The sequence below is a fragment of the Cryptomeria japonica genome, chromosome 3, assembly GCF_030272615.1.
Source record: "Cryptomeria japonica chromosome 3, Sugi_1.0, whole genome shotgun sequence".
Lineage (NCBI taxonomy): Eukaryota > Viridiplantae > Streptophyta > Pinopsida > Cupressales > Cupressaceae > Cryptomeria > Cryptomeria japonica.
In genome coordinates, this window is record NC_081407.1 from 85,440,011 (window position 1) to 85,457,599 (window position 17,589).

General features: G+C 36.0%; 1 protein-coding gene across 1 annotated transcript; it reads left to right on the top strand.

Annotated features, from left to right (window-relative positions):
• The first annotated feature begins 15,042 nt into the window (after nt 1–15,042).
• LOC131070989 (calmodulin-like protein 2) lies at nt 15,043–15,513 on the top strand. Its single transcript, XM_058006696.1, has one exon. It carries the CDS (start codon nt 15,043–15,045, stop codon nt 15,511–15,513), a length of 471 nt encoding a protein of 156 aa, XP_057862679.1.
• The last annotated feature ends 2,076 nt before the right edge of the window (nt 15,514–17,589 follow it).

Here is a 17,589-nt window from a genome sequence, read left to right on the forward strand (position 1 = left end):
TCGGAGTCAAGGTTTGTGGCAATGAGGCCGGGCCCGCGGGAGGCGTCCGTGCCGGAGGGCCCGCGGTGGAAGTGGCTAGCGTGGGTGGTGGTGGGCTACAACATGGAGCAGGATGGCGGGAGCAACACCGAGAGGAAGTATGAGCCGGCAGGGGCTGTGAAGACCTGCAACAATGCAGGGTACCGAGGGCACGGGGGGTCTGCGGACCGCCAAAAAACAATATATATATTTTTTTATTGTTTTTGAAGATTTTCCAAAAATTTTTTTTGATCGCCCCTTTTTTTTTCGAATTTATTTTTTGATTTTCAGAAAATATTAAAAAAAAATTTGAAATCCATACAATAATAGCCAAAATGGGCAAAAAAAATTTCTCACCAAAATAGGTCGACTATATAGTCAAAATTCATGGAAACGGCCTCCCGGATTCAACCATGATGTCCAAATCGCTGTATGACGTCCCCAAAAAATGAAGATCCCCAAATCCGAAAATTGAAGCCTCCAAAATGTCTACAAAAAACTAATCAGTGAAGCCCTATAACCTCTGATACCATGTAGGATTTTACCAAGATCAAGGGCACAATGAAAAGCATAAAAGGAGAGACAATAGAATGACAAGAACAAACTATATTCTCATCAATATGAAAATGATCAACTGGATTAACCAATACAATGAATATAGGCCTGCTTATATAGGCAAGGCCATATGGATGCACGAACACACAATTATGACATATGGCTCAATGAGAAACAAGGGTAGGTAAGAAATACTAGGGGTAGGTAGGAGAAATAATATAATATTCCACAAGAGGTGGATGACCCACCAAATGTGGAGTGTAACAACAAAATAAGACCACAAAAGGTGGAATTTCTCCTACAAGCTCTATCCCTATGTGCACACTTCCCTAAGTGTCTCAAATCTGAACTACGAAGAGATGTATTATCCGAAGTTAACTTAAGTAAAGTGTAGTAATATCCATAATGAATATTTATTTACACCAACAAGGGCAAGTTGCAGACTTTGACAACGTGGTGCCTTTCCCTTGTCTGCACTAGGTCTAGTCATAGGAACAAAAGACACCACCAAATGTTAGATAGTCTGGGGTGGACAAGGAGGTCTATTTGGAGGAACATGTTTATCTTCAACCGATGATGATGATGAGGGGACATAAGGCACTACCCACTCCAATAGAGGAATAGACTGAGTAGAGGTTGATGCAGGAAGAGGCAGCAAATAACTAGGCTGAACCAATTTAGGGGTTGACTCCCCCTTCTTGTATTGATGATTTGCATGATACATCAATTCACCATGGGGAAGCATGGGGCGCACCAGAGTAGGCAAAAAATGATTTAGTGAAAAATCCCCTTGGGCATTAGGGGTTGATATCTGGTATCCTGGATGACATGCATCAAACCCTCATGAGGAAAATTTAGGCATTTATGAATCACTGAAGGGACCAAATCCACAGAAATCATCCAGGGAATACCTAGTTTGACTTGAAAAAGGTTCGATTTAGGAGTGATCACAAATGCAGATGACACAACCTTGGGTCCCATAAGGACTGTCAAGGTGATACTTCCCAAAGGAGAAAGACATCCCATTATGTGTTCTGAAAGTTGTAGGACACTCGTCATATTTTGGCTTATGCCATCCATTGAAAAACAATAAGGATCCGGACAACTACTGAGAGGGGGGGGGTGAATCACTAGATATAAAACTAACTATACTTTCACCAACCTCTAAAACAATCTCACAAGACAATCTCTGAACTAACCGGTTCAAACACAAAGCTATAAAATTCAATAGCATTGACAGTTTACCAGTTTGAGTGGCATATCAAAATAATAGTATAAATGATCTGAAACTCTGAAACTATTTAACCAAATAACCAAAATACTTTACTGAAAATAGTAAAAGCACATTTTAGATTACTGTCAGTCATCTTATCATATCTAAGTGGATTTAAAAGCTAATAAAATTAACCATATCAAACATAACCACAAAAACCATTCACCACTTGACACAATGATTTTGTATGTGGAAACCCAAATGGGAAAAACCACAGTGGGAATGAATACCCATAAGTATTTTGAACTCTTCTGAAGTTCGCCCTATTAGGAGCCAAGCCTGTTAAATATTTACAAAAATTCCTCTTAGGAACAGGTCCTGTTAGGGACCACTCAGTTAAGGGATTGACTATAATGCCCTATCATAAGCAATACCCTGTTAAGAGTAACCTCGGTAGACGATTTGAAATCCAAGCTAATGGATCACCTAGTTACAGGATTTCAAAAGCACTAAGTCTATTAAAGCTTACTCAGTTAAGGGATTTGACTGTTGTAATTGTTAAAGAACAACAAAGGTTTGTTTATCTGGTAAATAGCACTAGACTGCTTGATCATATCGTTTTCATGCTCCTATCTTCCTTCACACATATTGCAGATACACCTTCTGGCTCGGCAACCAATCACACTGACATTGAACCAAAATTGCCAACTCTATAACAAAACAACTCATCAACCTTATAAGCAAAATAATAGGTCGGTAACATATCACAAACCTAAAATCTCATAGAGATTACAAATAAATTGGTTCAAATATGACCATTGGATTACATAGAAATCATTGCACATTGCTCAAGATAACCTTGACTGCTCCTTGATCATCACTTCATCGATTCCTATAACTCATCACGCGGTTTCCTCTTCATGCAATGTACTCACTCATTCCCAGGATAAAACCATTATCTCTATGCACCAAAAACCACTTGAAATGCATCACATACAACATACATATGTGGTATAATCATTACCGTCATCATTTGATCATAAACCAATACAACCGATTCACCAAGCTCCATCAGTTAGGGATTGGGACATCAACAGGTAGGGTTACCAGTTGATCTCACTACTTCTAAAGTAATACTGATTGCAAAACAACATCATAACAACATCATCACCGGTTACAATTGACATCAATGTCAACACAATAGTTCATCAATGCAATCTTCAATCAAATACCAATAATCTCCCCCTTTGTCATTGATGGTAATACAAATATCAATACCCTTGATTGTGATGATTGAGAGTAATGCACATACACAGGTATAGGAATCCTAGTTTACATTTAACCATGTACTCTCCTTCATCTGAGTCTTCAGCTGGTAAGGCTATAGTTCTTCTCTCTATCAATCATACAATTCTTCTGGATAATCATATAGTTCTTCTCCCCCTTTGACAACAATGCCAAAGTGAAAGTAAAACATGCAATGTCATACTTCATTGTTCTGCATCAACAATCTACAACTTGATGCTCCCCCTATGGAATAACTCCAGTCTACACCAATCCTGCTTCACAATTCTTCAATTAGCTTTGGGACTGATGTATTCCACATCTTCTCAATTGACCTCATGTAGGGGCACAGCCCCTAGCTGACCTCTAAGATACTCAAAAGTAGTCTTAGGCAGAGGTTTAGTAAAGATATATGCTAGCTACTCCTTGGTAGATACATGCTCCAATAACACATCTTTACTCTACACTTTCTCCCTCAAGAAATGATATTTCAGCTCAATATGATTGGTTCTAGCATGCAACACTGGGTTCTTTGAAATATTTATTGCACTGGTGTTATCACATAAAATATTTACTAGTTCTGTGATCTTTAACTTGAACCCTTCCAAAATGTGTTTCATCCAGATCGCTTGGGTACAATTCAAAAATGCTGCAACATATTCAGCTTCAGCAGTGGACTGTGATATACAACTCTGCTTCTTGCTGCTCCAAGATACAAGTCTCCCACCAACAAAGAATGCACCACCGATTGAGCTCTTCCTATCATCAACATTTCCTGCCCAGTTTGCATCTATATAAACCTTCAAATCAAAGCTACCTGCATATGGATACCAAAATCCATAATCAGTAGTAGCTTTCAAATATCTAAATATCCTTTTAGTTGCAATCATGTGTGTTTCCTTTGGGTTCTTCTGAAATCTACTAAACCAACTACATGAGCAATATCCAGTCTGTTGTGAACAACATAATGCAATTTCCCTATCATTGATCTATACTCTTTTTCATCAACAGATGCAACATCATCCTCCTTAGATAGTTTACAACCTGTAACCATAGGTGTCCCAACTGGTTTACAGTCTCTCATTCAAAATGTCTTCAATACCTCTTTCACATATTTGGACTATGTGATAAAAATACCACTCTTCATCCGTTGAATTTGCAAACCTATGAAGAATTTTATCTCTCCTACCAGAGACAATTCAAATTCACTTTTCATCTCATTTGCAAAGTCATCACTCATGTCATCATTGCCTCCAAATATGATATCATCCACAAACACTTCACTAACCAGTATCTTATCTCCTTCAGTCTTGAGATATATAATGATGTCTTCACTAGTTCTCTAAAAACCTATCTTCATTAGGTGTGAATGTAGTCGTTCATACCATGCTCTTGGTGCTTGCTTCAAACCATATAGTGCCTTGTGCAGTTTACACACCATATCCTTTGCATCAGTCAAAGCATAACCATCTGGTTGCTCAATGTATACTTCCTCTTCTAGTATTCCAATAAAAAATGATGACTTCACATCCATCTGATATACTTTGAATCCCCTATATGTTGTAAATGCAAGTAGAGTCCTAACACCTTCCAATCTAGCAACTGGTGCAAATTTCTCACCATAGTCTTCTCCTTCTTCATGTGGGTAACATTTGCATACCAATCTAGCTTTGTTTCTGACTACTACTCCATCTTCATTCAGTTTATTCCTGAATACCCATTTAGTACCTATCACATTTTTGTTCACCGGTCTAGGTACTAGGGTCCATGTATTGTTCTTCTCAATCTAGTCAAGCTCCTCTTCCATAGATTTGATCTAGTGATCATCTCCAAAGGCTTCCTTAGCAGTTCTAGGCTCAATAGTGGAGATCATGCAATAATTCTCTCTAATTCTTCTTTTGGTTAACACACCAACATCTTTATCTCAACACTCAATAGATTGTGCACTAATCCTTCAATCCAGTAGACATCATCTACACTGCTCTTTCCATTAAGATAAATGGTTTCTTTTCCTTTCACCATGCAGGGTGAGTCATTTCCAAATGTCACAACTCCTCCATCAAATTCCTTCAAGGTAAGAAATTTGCTCCAGTCACTGATCATGTGGTTTGAACTTGACCACTATCTATGATCGAATCATCAAAACTATCCATGTGAGAAACTAATGCCTTTTGATCAAATGTCTCCTCTTTAATGGCAACAAAGACAATGTCTTCATTAGCATCTCCCTCAGATTCCTCATCAGTGATACCACCATCAACTGGAAGGAGGCAATCTCTTTTGCCTTTTCCTTTGTACTTCTTGTACTTCTCACGTTTATGCTCATTGTCACGATTAGGACAATTAGCTGCAATGTGTCCAATCTTACTACATGCAAAACATTTCAAAGGTAATTTACCTCTAGGTAACCGCTTGGCCAACAATGCTTCAAGCTCGATCAGACTGTCTTCATCATCAACTTCTCTGCTGGATCTATACTCATAACTATGACTAACATCTCTACTTTTCCTCATAGGTGGGTTAGAAACTGAAACTTTAAATGCAGATTTAAATTTCTGAGCACTACCATCATAACCTTTTAATTCAAATGCAATAAGTTTACCAATGATGGAGTCAAGAGTTACCTTTGTTTTATAAATAGACTTTAGCTTCTGAATGGCTGCAACTTGGATAGAGTAGACCGGTAGAAGGGTTCTCAACACCTTACTGACCACTATGACATCCTCCACTTTACCACGAACACTCTTGATCTCACCGACTATCTCCTTGATCCTCTAACCATACTGTTGAATATTCTGACCTTCAGCCATCCACATGTCATCAAATTTACCTCTCAGACTCTCTTCTTTGGTAATATTTGCATGTTCATCACTACTATATATTTCCTCAAGTTTCTTCCACACATCATAAGTAGTTTCCAGACCATGGACATCAACATACTCTGAATTAGACAATGAACTAATAATGGCCTCCAATGCTTGATTATTCTCTTGTTTCTCTTTCTTTTGATCATCAGACATAATCCCACTAGGTGCAACATATTGTATAACAACATGTTCCCAGTATTGACCTCCTATACTTTTGATATAGATTTTCATCCTATCACTCCATATTCTGTTGTTTTCCCTATTAAAATTTGGACCTTCTTCCTTCATCATGTTCTTCTAGATCTTTACCTCAAGATGTTAGGCTTAGACACCAGAGGACTTGAAATGCTCTGATACCAATTGATGATATGCTGAATCAATAAGGGTCCAGACAACTACTGAGAGCAGGGAGGGTGAATTAGTAGATAGAAAACTGACTATACTTTCACCAACCTATAAAACAATCTCACAAGCAAATCTCTGAACTAACTGGTTCAAACAGTGAGCTAGAAACTTCAATAGCATTGATAGTTTACTAGTTTGACTGGCATATCAAAATAACAGTATAACAAATCTGAAACTCTCAAACCATTTAACCAAAACATCAAAATACTTTACTAACAATAGTAAAAGCACATTTCAAATTACTGTCGGTCATCTTATCATATCTAAGTGGATTTAATTGTTAAGAAAATTAACCATATCAAACATAACCACCAAAGCCATTCACCACTTGACACAATGATTTTTGATGTGGAAACCCAAATAGGAAAAACCACGGTGGGAATGAATACCCACAAGTATTCTGAACTCTTTTGAACTTCACCCTGTTAGGAGCCAAGCCTGTTAAAGCTTTACATAAAGTCTTGTTAGGGACTACCTGGTTCAGGGATTGACTATAATGCCATGTTAGAAGCAATACCCTGTTAGGAGTAACCTCGGTAGAGGATTTGAAATCCAAGCTAATGGATTGCTTGGTTAGAGGATTTAGAAATCACTAAGCCTATTAAAGCTTACCCGGTTAAGTGATTTGACTGTTGTAATTGTTAGAGAACAATCAGGGTTTGTTGATATGGTAAATAGCCCTACACTTCTTGATCAGATCCCTTTCATACTCCTATTTTCCTTCACACATACTACAGATAATCCTTCTGGTTCGATAACCAATCAAACTAACATTTAACCAAAATTTCCAACTCTACAACAAAATAACTCATCGACCTTATAAGAAAAATAATAGGTCGGTAACATATCACAAACCTAAGATCTCATAGTGATTACAAACGAATCGGTTCAAATATGACCTTTGGATTACATAGCAATCATTCCATATTGTTCAAGACAACCTCGACTGCTCCTTGATCACCACTTCATTGATTCTTGTAACTCATCACGCGTTTTCCTCTTCATGTAATGTATCCGCTCATTCCCAAGATAAACCCGTTATCTCTATGCACCAAAAACCACATGAAACTCATCACATAAAACATGCATATGTGGCATAATCATTATCATTCATCATTTGATCATAAACCAATACAACCGATTCACCAAGCTCCATCGGTTAAGGTTTGGCACTTCAACAGGTAGGGTTACCGGTTGATCTCACTGCTTCTTAAGTAATATCGGTTTCCTTCACTTGCTCACCTACTAATTGCAAAACAATATCATAACAACATCATCACTAGTTACAATAGACATCAATGAAAACATAATAGTTCATCAATCAAACACCAACAGATATAAACTTTGCATGAAGGGTCAACCAACACACCTATAACAGTTTGAGCATTGAGATTCGCAGAACATATAGAGGAGTAGGCTCTCCACAATATGGGGCATCCAGAAGGGTGAATGATATATTAGATAATTGTGCCTTTTGACTAGGAGGTAAGATCGGAGTGATAGTAACCATATTAACATAAGGACCATCATCCGGCTTTGAATCAGATGTAGAGATAAAATTAGAGGAATGCGGAGGGAACAAATCTATGTATATCTGCAACTCACTTTTTTTTTTGTGAATAGACTTATTAGATTTATGTTTTTTTATCACAAACCTTTATAGCTCCACTGTCAATATGGTCTTGGACTATGTGTCTAAGAGGATAACATCTCTAAGTGTCTTGACCAAGCACACGGTGATATTGGCAAAATTTAGAAACATCATACCAACAAGGGTATGGTCTATTGTCAGGCAAAGGTTTGATCTCAGGAAGGGTAATGTGATTATCTTACAACAATATTTATACTCAGATAAGAATCATTCAATTCAGTGAAGAACATATTGTGTTGTGGTTCCTATGCAATAGCTATCGAAGGAGTAGCTATGACATTGGCTATAACTTTTTCCTTCCGAGATTCTTCTGAGGAAATGCCTGTGAAAGTACTAGTACGAGGGTTTGAAGAGGATTCTCAAAACTGATTCAATGTATGCTAGTAGTATGTAAACGTAGAACATAGATCGACAAAATTTTGATATCAATTGGGAGATAACTTTTCTCTCAATGTTGGATGTAGATTTCTGATTAAAATCTTTTGTAAATCGTTGTCTAGCAAGGCAAAGGGGATCCTAGTAGAGATAGATCGGTACTGTTGGGGCTTCAAATTTCCAAGTAATTTCAACCCTACAATTAAAACTGATGGTCACTTCATGGAAATGACACATAATGGATGATTAATGATGTGAATAAATAGAGTAAAGGAGGATATGAATCAATTAATTCCAATGGACCTCATGAAAGACTAGTGTTTTCGATCTGTAGAAATGATGATATGAACAGAGAATTAAAATGAATGAAACATGAAAATATAAGAAATACCCATTTCATAAAATCATGTTTCCAATCTCTAGTAAAAATATTAGACTATACAATGTGTATTTGGCCATAGACCATACAGAAGACCGTAACAAGGCTGAAAAGCTTGTTATTTCGACCTGTATGAAAGAATATGCAACCTGGAATGAAAATTTATACCAATGTAAACTCTGATGAAGACCCATTTTATAAGTAGATGTTTCCTACCATCACAAATTTTTTTGATTTGTATGTGAAGTTTAAGGCTGCCGACCAAACGAAAACCCGAAGAATAGCTTAAAGAAAGGTTATTAACTAACTAGTTTGCATATTAATTTCAAAGGGTTTTGTTAATTTTAATGTAAAAAGGTGACTTTTCACCCCAAAAGGGGTATGGTGCCTATTCAAACACATATATAAGTGGTTAAAAAATGTAGATATGAGGTGAAAAAGAAGAGGATATGAAGAGAAATATAATATAAACTCTTGATAATACTATATTATTTTTGAACCATCAATTCAATCAGTTGTTTTCCTTCGCATATGTGTTGTGGATTATCTCATTTTCTGTAGGCAGTTGTTTGTGATATTTTCTAAAGGAGATAAGGTTATTGATATTCTTATAGTGAAGTCTATGTTCTTGTGTTATAAATTTGGATTGAAAAGATCTACTCATGGATTTAATTGTTCCTTGTAGTTCTTCCTTGAATGGTCCCTTAAGGTTAGGGTTAAATTCATTCAGGCAGTTTATGATATAAACATTTAGCAGATCTCATAAGAAACAATAACTGATAGATTTACCAAAGGGCGTAAGTTTAAAAACTATCAAGCAAATCATACATTAAGTCCTAGAGAAATATAAGACTTTGTAGCCCAAATAACAGGAAAGACAGTGGTCATCCACAAATCATAACTTTTTACCATATCAATTACCTTTACATTAAAGCAATAGGACTAGTTGAGTAGGACATATAAAATCAGTTAGCAGTAGTGTAAACCTATAAATTTTAAGTACAAAGATCAAATAGCTTTCACAAAAACAATCTTGGAGTTTTCTAAGAGCCACCTATCCTAGGAACCTATACCATTCTGAGGTAGGGGAGAATTTAGATCAAGATACTCAATCTGCTATAAAAAGCATTAGTCATAGAAAGACACTAGTGAATAGGTATACCCACCTAGGTCTTGCAGAGCCTAAAGTGAGGGAGTTAGTAACCAAATAGGTTCACTCTATAAGTTGGCAAAGTCAAATTGGAGGGTTTGATCATAGGAGTTGGCATTTCCTTAGAACTTATCCAATCTGTTGATTTGAGATCCAACAGATTGGCGACTCTGCTGGGGAAACATTCATTTAAGAAAGACTCTACTGTGGGAAATAACTCATATACAAAATATAATTTCCTTTCAAGAAGAAAGGTGGCAACTCTGAAATAAGAGATTTTATGTATGGAAGAAGGTCATTAACACAAGGCCATCCCATTGTGCAGTTGGAATTCAACAAGAAAAGAAACTCTAAAGAAATAAAAAGAATTTTTTTCCTCTATGAAGGAGGTGGTGACTTTGTGTATAATTAATGAAAAGATCAGTGGTTGATACAATATCAATCCAAAATGTATCAGTATCCATATTCTTATGAAGCTCCTTGTTTAGGGATACAACATACATCTACACGATGGCAACTTTATGAAGCATACAAGCTGTTGGATTTTTGTAACATCCCTATGTATCTATATTCATTCTCGTATAAGCTTAAAACTTGTATGCCGAGGTTTCTTGGAGCGGAAGGTGAATCACCAATTGAGCATTTGAAAGCATTTTACTAGTTTATTGAAAAAATTTCAGATTTGTGCAGAGGAATTGGTCATGAAATTGTTCGTGATGACTTTGGAAGATGTTGCAGAGAAGATTTTTTCGTTGTTAGCCCCACAAAGCATCTCATCATGGGAGGAACTTGAATGGTGATTCTTAGAGGAATTTCATGGCATCATTGAAGAAAATGTATTTGTCATCAATCTATCAGTCCATTCTCCACAATGTTTTACATTCCATAATCAGATTCAGACAGATCATTATATTGATCCCTTGGCACATGTTAATGGATTCTTCAGCATAAGGAGAAAGGAAGGTGAATCTATAAAAGGAATAATTGGTAGAATGATGACAACCTATTTATAAATACCTGATGATATAAGGCTTAATATATCTATGATCACGAAATTACTCACAAGGGAATGCGGACCTGATAATTTGGAATTAGCGTGTTTGGTTGCTATGGAGATGAACAGGGCAGTACATGATTTGTGTGATAAGAGTAACATAAACATAAGAGATGCAAACGAAGATGAATATATAGGAGAATCAGTTATCCCTTTGGAAGTCCCATATGATGAAGAACCAATTGGTGATGTTTGTGAGTACAAGTCAGAACCTAAAGAAATTGTTGCTAACATTGATGAAGAATATTGTACCAGTAATGAGGAAATTGAATCCATACCTGAGTAAGTTTATGATACAATTGATAAAGAAGAGGTATGCAAATTTGAAAATGGCTTTCAAATATTTTCAAACCCCTTATGTGATGACGTGATAGAGGAAAATCATATTCCCTACTGCCATGGTATGTGTGAAAAGGATTTTCATGTATTCTTAAATAATTTATATGATGAGGAAGAAATATTTTCAAGTAATACATTTTATACTAAGGTAGAATCAACTGCACCAAATGAACACACTATAGCATCACTATTGCATGAATAATTGGGAAATGTTTTAGAAGCAATAAATGGCATGGTTGATTGGGATAGTACCAAGATGAATGATCATGATGTTTTTGAAAATGCAATGTTGCTACATGCCCAAAATGAAGTATTTGATATAGGGAAAAATAGATTTTTACTGTTGGGGCTTGAGGCCACCAAATCAGGTCAATGAATAAGGCACTTAGTATGCTCCACCAGAGATCTGAATTCTTGCTATGCTCGCAAGGGGCATACATCCCTAGATAGAGCCACTATTGGGGCTTCAAATTTTCAAGTAATTTCAAGCACCCTACTATTGAAAATGGTGGTCACTTTATGTAAATGACACATAATAGATGATTAATGATTTGAACACCTAGAGTAAAGGAGGATATGAATAAATTAATTCCAATGGACCCCATGAAAGACTAGTGTTTTTGATCTGTAGAAAATATGATATGAATAGAGAATTAAAATGAGTGAAACATAAAAATATAAGAAATACCCATTTCAAAAAACCAAGTTTTCAAGCTCCAGTAAAAATATTAGATCTGTACAATGTGTTTTTGGCTATAGACCATACAGAAGACCGTAAGAAGGCCGAAAAGCCTGTTATTTCGACCTAAATGAAAGAATATGTCGACTTGGAATGAAAATGTATGCAAATGTGAAATCTGATGAAGCCACATTTTATAAGTGGATGTTTCCTACCACCACAAAAAATATTAGATTTGCATCTGAAGTTTAAGGCTGCCAACCAAACATAAACCCGAAGGATAGCTTAAAGCAAGGTTATTGACTAACTAGTTTGCATATTAATTTCAAAGGGTTTTGTTAATTTTAATGTAAAATGGTGACTTTTCACCCCAAAAGGGGTATGGTGCCCATTCAACCACATATATAAGTGGTTAAAAAATGTAGATAGATGGGAGAAGATAGAATACCGAATAAATACTATATCTTCTGGCAAACTATTGTACTATTTTGAAACTCTAATAGAATCAGTTGTTTTCTTTGCATATGTGTACCATCAAACTAACAATATAATCCAGGGGAGTGGTAGAAGATTTGATGTTGGGGATGGTGGGCCTAGGATCAACCATGTGTACCATCAAACTAGGTATGCCAACACCAAGATTAGAACCACAAGTGTCAAACTATCTATCATGAGGAGAGGTACCAACGAAAAGCACTTGACTCTTGACAATCATATATAATGCCCTCAACATCTCTAGGCCTCTTCCATCTGAGATCAACATCTCTCTCAGAGTGCTTACAACATTTCCAACTTGGTGGAGGATACTCTCCCAATTCAAGAAACCTTCAAAGTCTCTCAGATTTTTCTCTAGCATGTTAATTTGATCAAAATCAATGGTAACATCAGCAAAATCATGATCAACAATAGGATGGGAAGATGGAGGAGAATTCCTTGGAGTGTTGTTTTGAGAATTGGATTGTGAATCAAGTGGAGAGGATCCCCCTGTCAAAATGGTTCTCATAGGGTGAGAGGCCATAAAGTCATTAGGATCGGGAAGTGGATCGTTAAACATTGGACCCCACCTGGGAGGACTATAACAATTTGTAAGAATTCTCTTCCTAGAAGTCCTTCTTAGAACAAATCCTATGGTAGTTTGGGTCATAAAGCTCATAGACAAGCTTCACAACACTTTGACCACACTATGAGAATGCCACAAGCCTATGACACTCAGTGATAAAGAATGTTTTTTTGAGGTTTGTTTCAAAGTTGGGATGTGATTATGTTTGTCTCTTTTTTTATTTTTATTTTTTTTGTTTTCTCTAGTTACTTTACTTTTAAATTCTAAATGAAATTATGCAACAAAGAAACTATATAAATAATAATACAACTAATTCACATCAGGTTCACTAAAATGTAGAAGACGGGATTTATCACCCTCAAGGTGATGATCCTTAAGGGACAGACCTACCTTCACTCTACCTCACTTATAAATGCGAAGCACAGAATGAGATAAATGACCAACAAATAAAGTTCTCGAATGCACTTGCTAAGCCTTTGTCCCAAGGACAAGCATGTGGAACTGGGACACTAGCGTGGCGTGTTGTCATCCGATACGGACGAAGTACACAAACTATATGGAAAGAATGGGTGCAACTACACTATTCAGTAATCAAAGTAAATGACAAACTAAGCTAAAAGTATAAAATGCATGACACTAAAATAATATAAGAAAATGGTAGGGAGAGCTTACAACTTATGCATGATTGAAGCCTCTAGGAAGATAGGTTCACTCATTTAACCAGAAACCTGCACATAGACAAACAAAGGAAAATGTTGGGGGTTGTGTTTAGAGGTTTGCTTTAGTCAAATCTCTGTTTCGGTGTTTCCACCTCCATGAACAACCCAAATAATAGCAACAATGAAAGATAAAATGATAAAGATAAAGAGACATGATTAAGATAATAGATAAATTGAAATGAGAGATTATGGATGTGCAAATAGACCAAGAAGAGTAAGTAAACTCCCTCCAACACTTGTGAAAACAACACCGTGAGTTCTTCAAGAGATTGCAACAATGGTGGTCCTCAAGATGCTAGAAAACCTATATATCATTAAGAGAATGGATCCAAAGAGTTCCGAATGTCTTCGAATGATCCAGAAGTCCCCAACAAGACCAGAAATGTGAGAGATATAGCCTCCCAAATGAATCCCGACGTTGATGACCCTAGATAGAGGCATTACAAACTCTTCGAAGTGCAGGTGTAACGCTCAAACAGCCACCTGCGGGCTGACAGATTCGAGGGGCACAAGTGCGGCAGGCTAGAGTTCCACGCTCAATTGGTCAACATGGTCACTAGAAGCCAAGTTCCGCTGGCTTACAAAGTGTTCCATGTGGACAAAAAGACAAATATGACGGTACATGATTTTCATCGACTTGAAGCAATGATGCCTATGTGACGCAGAACTGCATTGGATACAATTTATGATAAATAAATTTCCTATTCTTGCCATTATAAATATAGCTTTGACTTCACTCGGGATCCGTTTGATATTTATGAATGTAGAGATATAAAGATGGATTCTTTCGCTAAAACCTGGCAAAAACGTTTTGGAAACGCGTTGAAATATTCGAAACTTCCACTATTTTTCCCAATGGAATCCTACACTCGGTTATACATTATGTCCGATTTATCCCATTTTTAAAATTACTCTCCTGCATTACGTTACGAACTAGGAATGTCGTGCTCTCTCTCCTGAATTTATTTGTTGCCTATGCTCATTCAAATCAATCATTCATTTAATTTTGCCACGTCACGAAACTGCAGGAAGAGCTAACGTCGGGCATTTCTTCCTCTTTTCTATCGTTGGAGAGGGATCGTTCCTCCTTCCATTAAATCCAAACTCTTACGCGCAAAGGATCTTATTACCTTCTATTTCCCCGTATAAACAATTAATTATGCGTAGACGATAATCAATGGGATGAGACCCGCCTCTTCGTATTCTGAGTTCCTTGAGATCTCTGTCTCGTTTTACCCATTACTTGTTCTTCTGATCTGCAGGACCCCATTTATTAATTTTAAAGCCCAATCGAATGGAGTCCACATCGTTGCAAGAAATGGCTGATCTTAATGAAATTCGTAGAATTTATGAGATGGTGGATGAAAATGCAGATGGAGAAGTGAGCGTGAGTGAGATATGTAGCTTCATGAACAAGCTTAGAATACCAATCTCAGAAGAAGATGTGAGAATTATGCTCAGCACTTCTCTTCAAAAGGACTGTAGTGCCCTGCGGTTTGAACAATTTGTTGAGGTATATCAATCCATTCTAAACAATAAAGACCATAAAGCGAGAGATGAGTCATTCGGTGTATTTGATGAGAATAAAGATGGATACATAACTTCAGAGGAGCTGCAACATGTCTTGTCCACGATGGGATTGATTCCGTGGAGCCAAGACCTGCAACAGTGCGAGCAAATGATATGCCGATTTGATTTGGACCGCAATGGAGTGTTGGACTTCGCTGAATTCAAAATTATGATGTCTTCTGAACCTTCTCCATGATGTTCTTTGTCATGTTTGTGTGCACTTTGTAAGCAAATACAATGTACATGGCTTTCAACATCTATCGTTCGTAATATTTCCATTTTATCATTTTCGTGAGTGTACTAAGAACCTACGAAATTCTTTATGAATCTCTCGCAATTCTAATGGTCTGTATTTATTTCCATATTTCATTGCAAAGATTGCCTCATGGAAAAATTTCGACAATTGTCGCTCCGAATCACATTTTTGGTGTATCTTGTTGATGAATATTCACAATTAAATCCTAAAGTAATGGTTGATCTATTATTAACTATACAAATATTTTAAATATAATAACTAGAATTTTAAAATAATAGTTGTTATTATTTTTAATATTTGAAAACAATTTATTAAGTTGAAAATATTTATGAAGATTTTTTTTTGGGGAAGCAGAATTAAATTTTATTAATCAAGAGAGATTTTCATATAGTCATACCTATCACATCAAGAAAAATAAGGAGTCAAAAAGCTCTCCCACAAATCCATCAACTCGAAGCATACATGACCCTAGAAGAAATCAAGAAAGAACTATAAAAATTAACCCACATCTTTTTGAAACAGATGGAAAAACTTAGCAACCCAATTAGGAGAAAGAGAACCCCAATCACAAACATTCAGTCGTCTGGGAATGTTTGAAGCCCATTTACCTAAAGAATTAATGACATTCCATTCTCGAGGAATATGAACAAAAGATATAGAGCTAAACTAATAATATAAATTAAAAATTTCAGTAGCAAGAGAAGCCAAATGCCAGGAAGAACTCTCAAAATCCTTGTTATTCAAAAAAGAAACTAAAATCATAGAATACATCTCACATATGACATGCTTCCAACCTAACCCACAAGTTTGTTGCATATCAAGAACGACACAAACTACACAAAACTATAATTATCATGATCAACCCTTTCAATCCCAACTAGACTAGGATTACCACTAGAGGAACTATTAGTGTTAATTTCAAAAACAACATTAGGAGGAGGATTCCCATGACCATCTCTATTAACATTTTGACAAGGAAATTGAGAAAGATGAATCTGAGAATTTTTTTGTGGTAATTTAAAATTTGCTATGGGACAAGACCCTTTGTATTGATACTAGAAATTATTTTTTTTATTTTCTTCTTAACGTTGCCTATCTACCCCACTACTAAAAGTAGAGCTCTAAATCACTATAATGATTTATTTTCTTCTTAATGATTGAGACTAACGTTGCCAAATTTAGTCTCCTCGTCACTCTCTAAGACCTCACTTCACAGATAATTCTTCACTCAGTCTCTGCCCTTATTTTGCAGGGTGAACCCACAATTGTGGGTTACACTTTACTGGATTAAAAAATTCTACTCTTTTGTCCAAAAGCAAAATTTTACCACTTTCGATTGAATATAATGTTGGATGAAACAAAAAAATCTTTCAATTGAATATATTTTGAAATAAGTTCGTCGAACATTATTTTTGATCGAAAGAGTTCTTGGTTTAATTTTGTTAATATTTAAAGAGGTTTGATCGAACCCATGTTCTATCGAACATAAATGGCACAATATTTTTAAAATTTATTTGAGAGTTATATATTAAAAAAAAAACCTATTTAAAGGGGTTCTATCTACATTAGATCGAACCCTTTTAAATACATTTTTTTTTTAATGTATAACTATCAAAATTTTATAAAAAGATTGTGCCATTAATGTTCGATAGAAGATGAGTTCGATCCAACCCCTTTCGATAGAACATATGTTCTATCAAACCTATTTTCGAGACATCTCCCCCCCCAACCTCCCCAATTTTCTGTATATTTATGGCCTTTGAAGCTCTGATTGAAGGCTCAAATGGAACAATCTTGACAAATGCAAATTCATGATAGTAATACTCGAAGTGAGATTTCCATTGATTATAATTTTAATGTATATTGATTTTATTGTGATTTTTTTTGTTTATTTTAACTAAACATAGGTTTTTCACAAAACATCAACTTCTCTGTTCAACACTTATGGAAAAATAGTAAACTAATGAATTTTTTTCTAAAAATAGCTACGTAATAGGTATTTAATTCCTCTTTCCA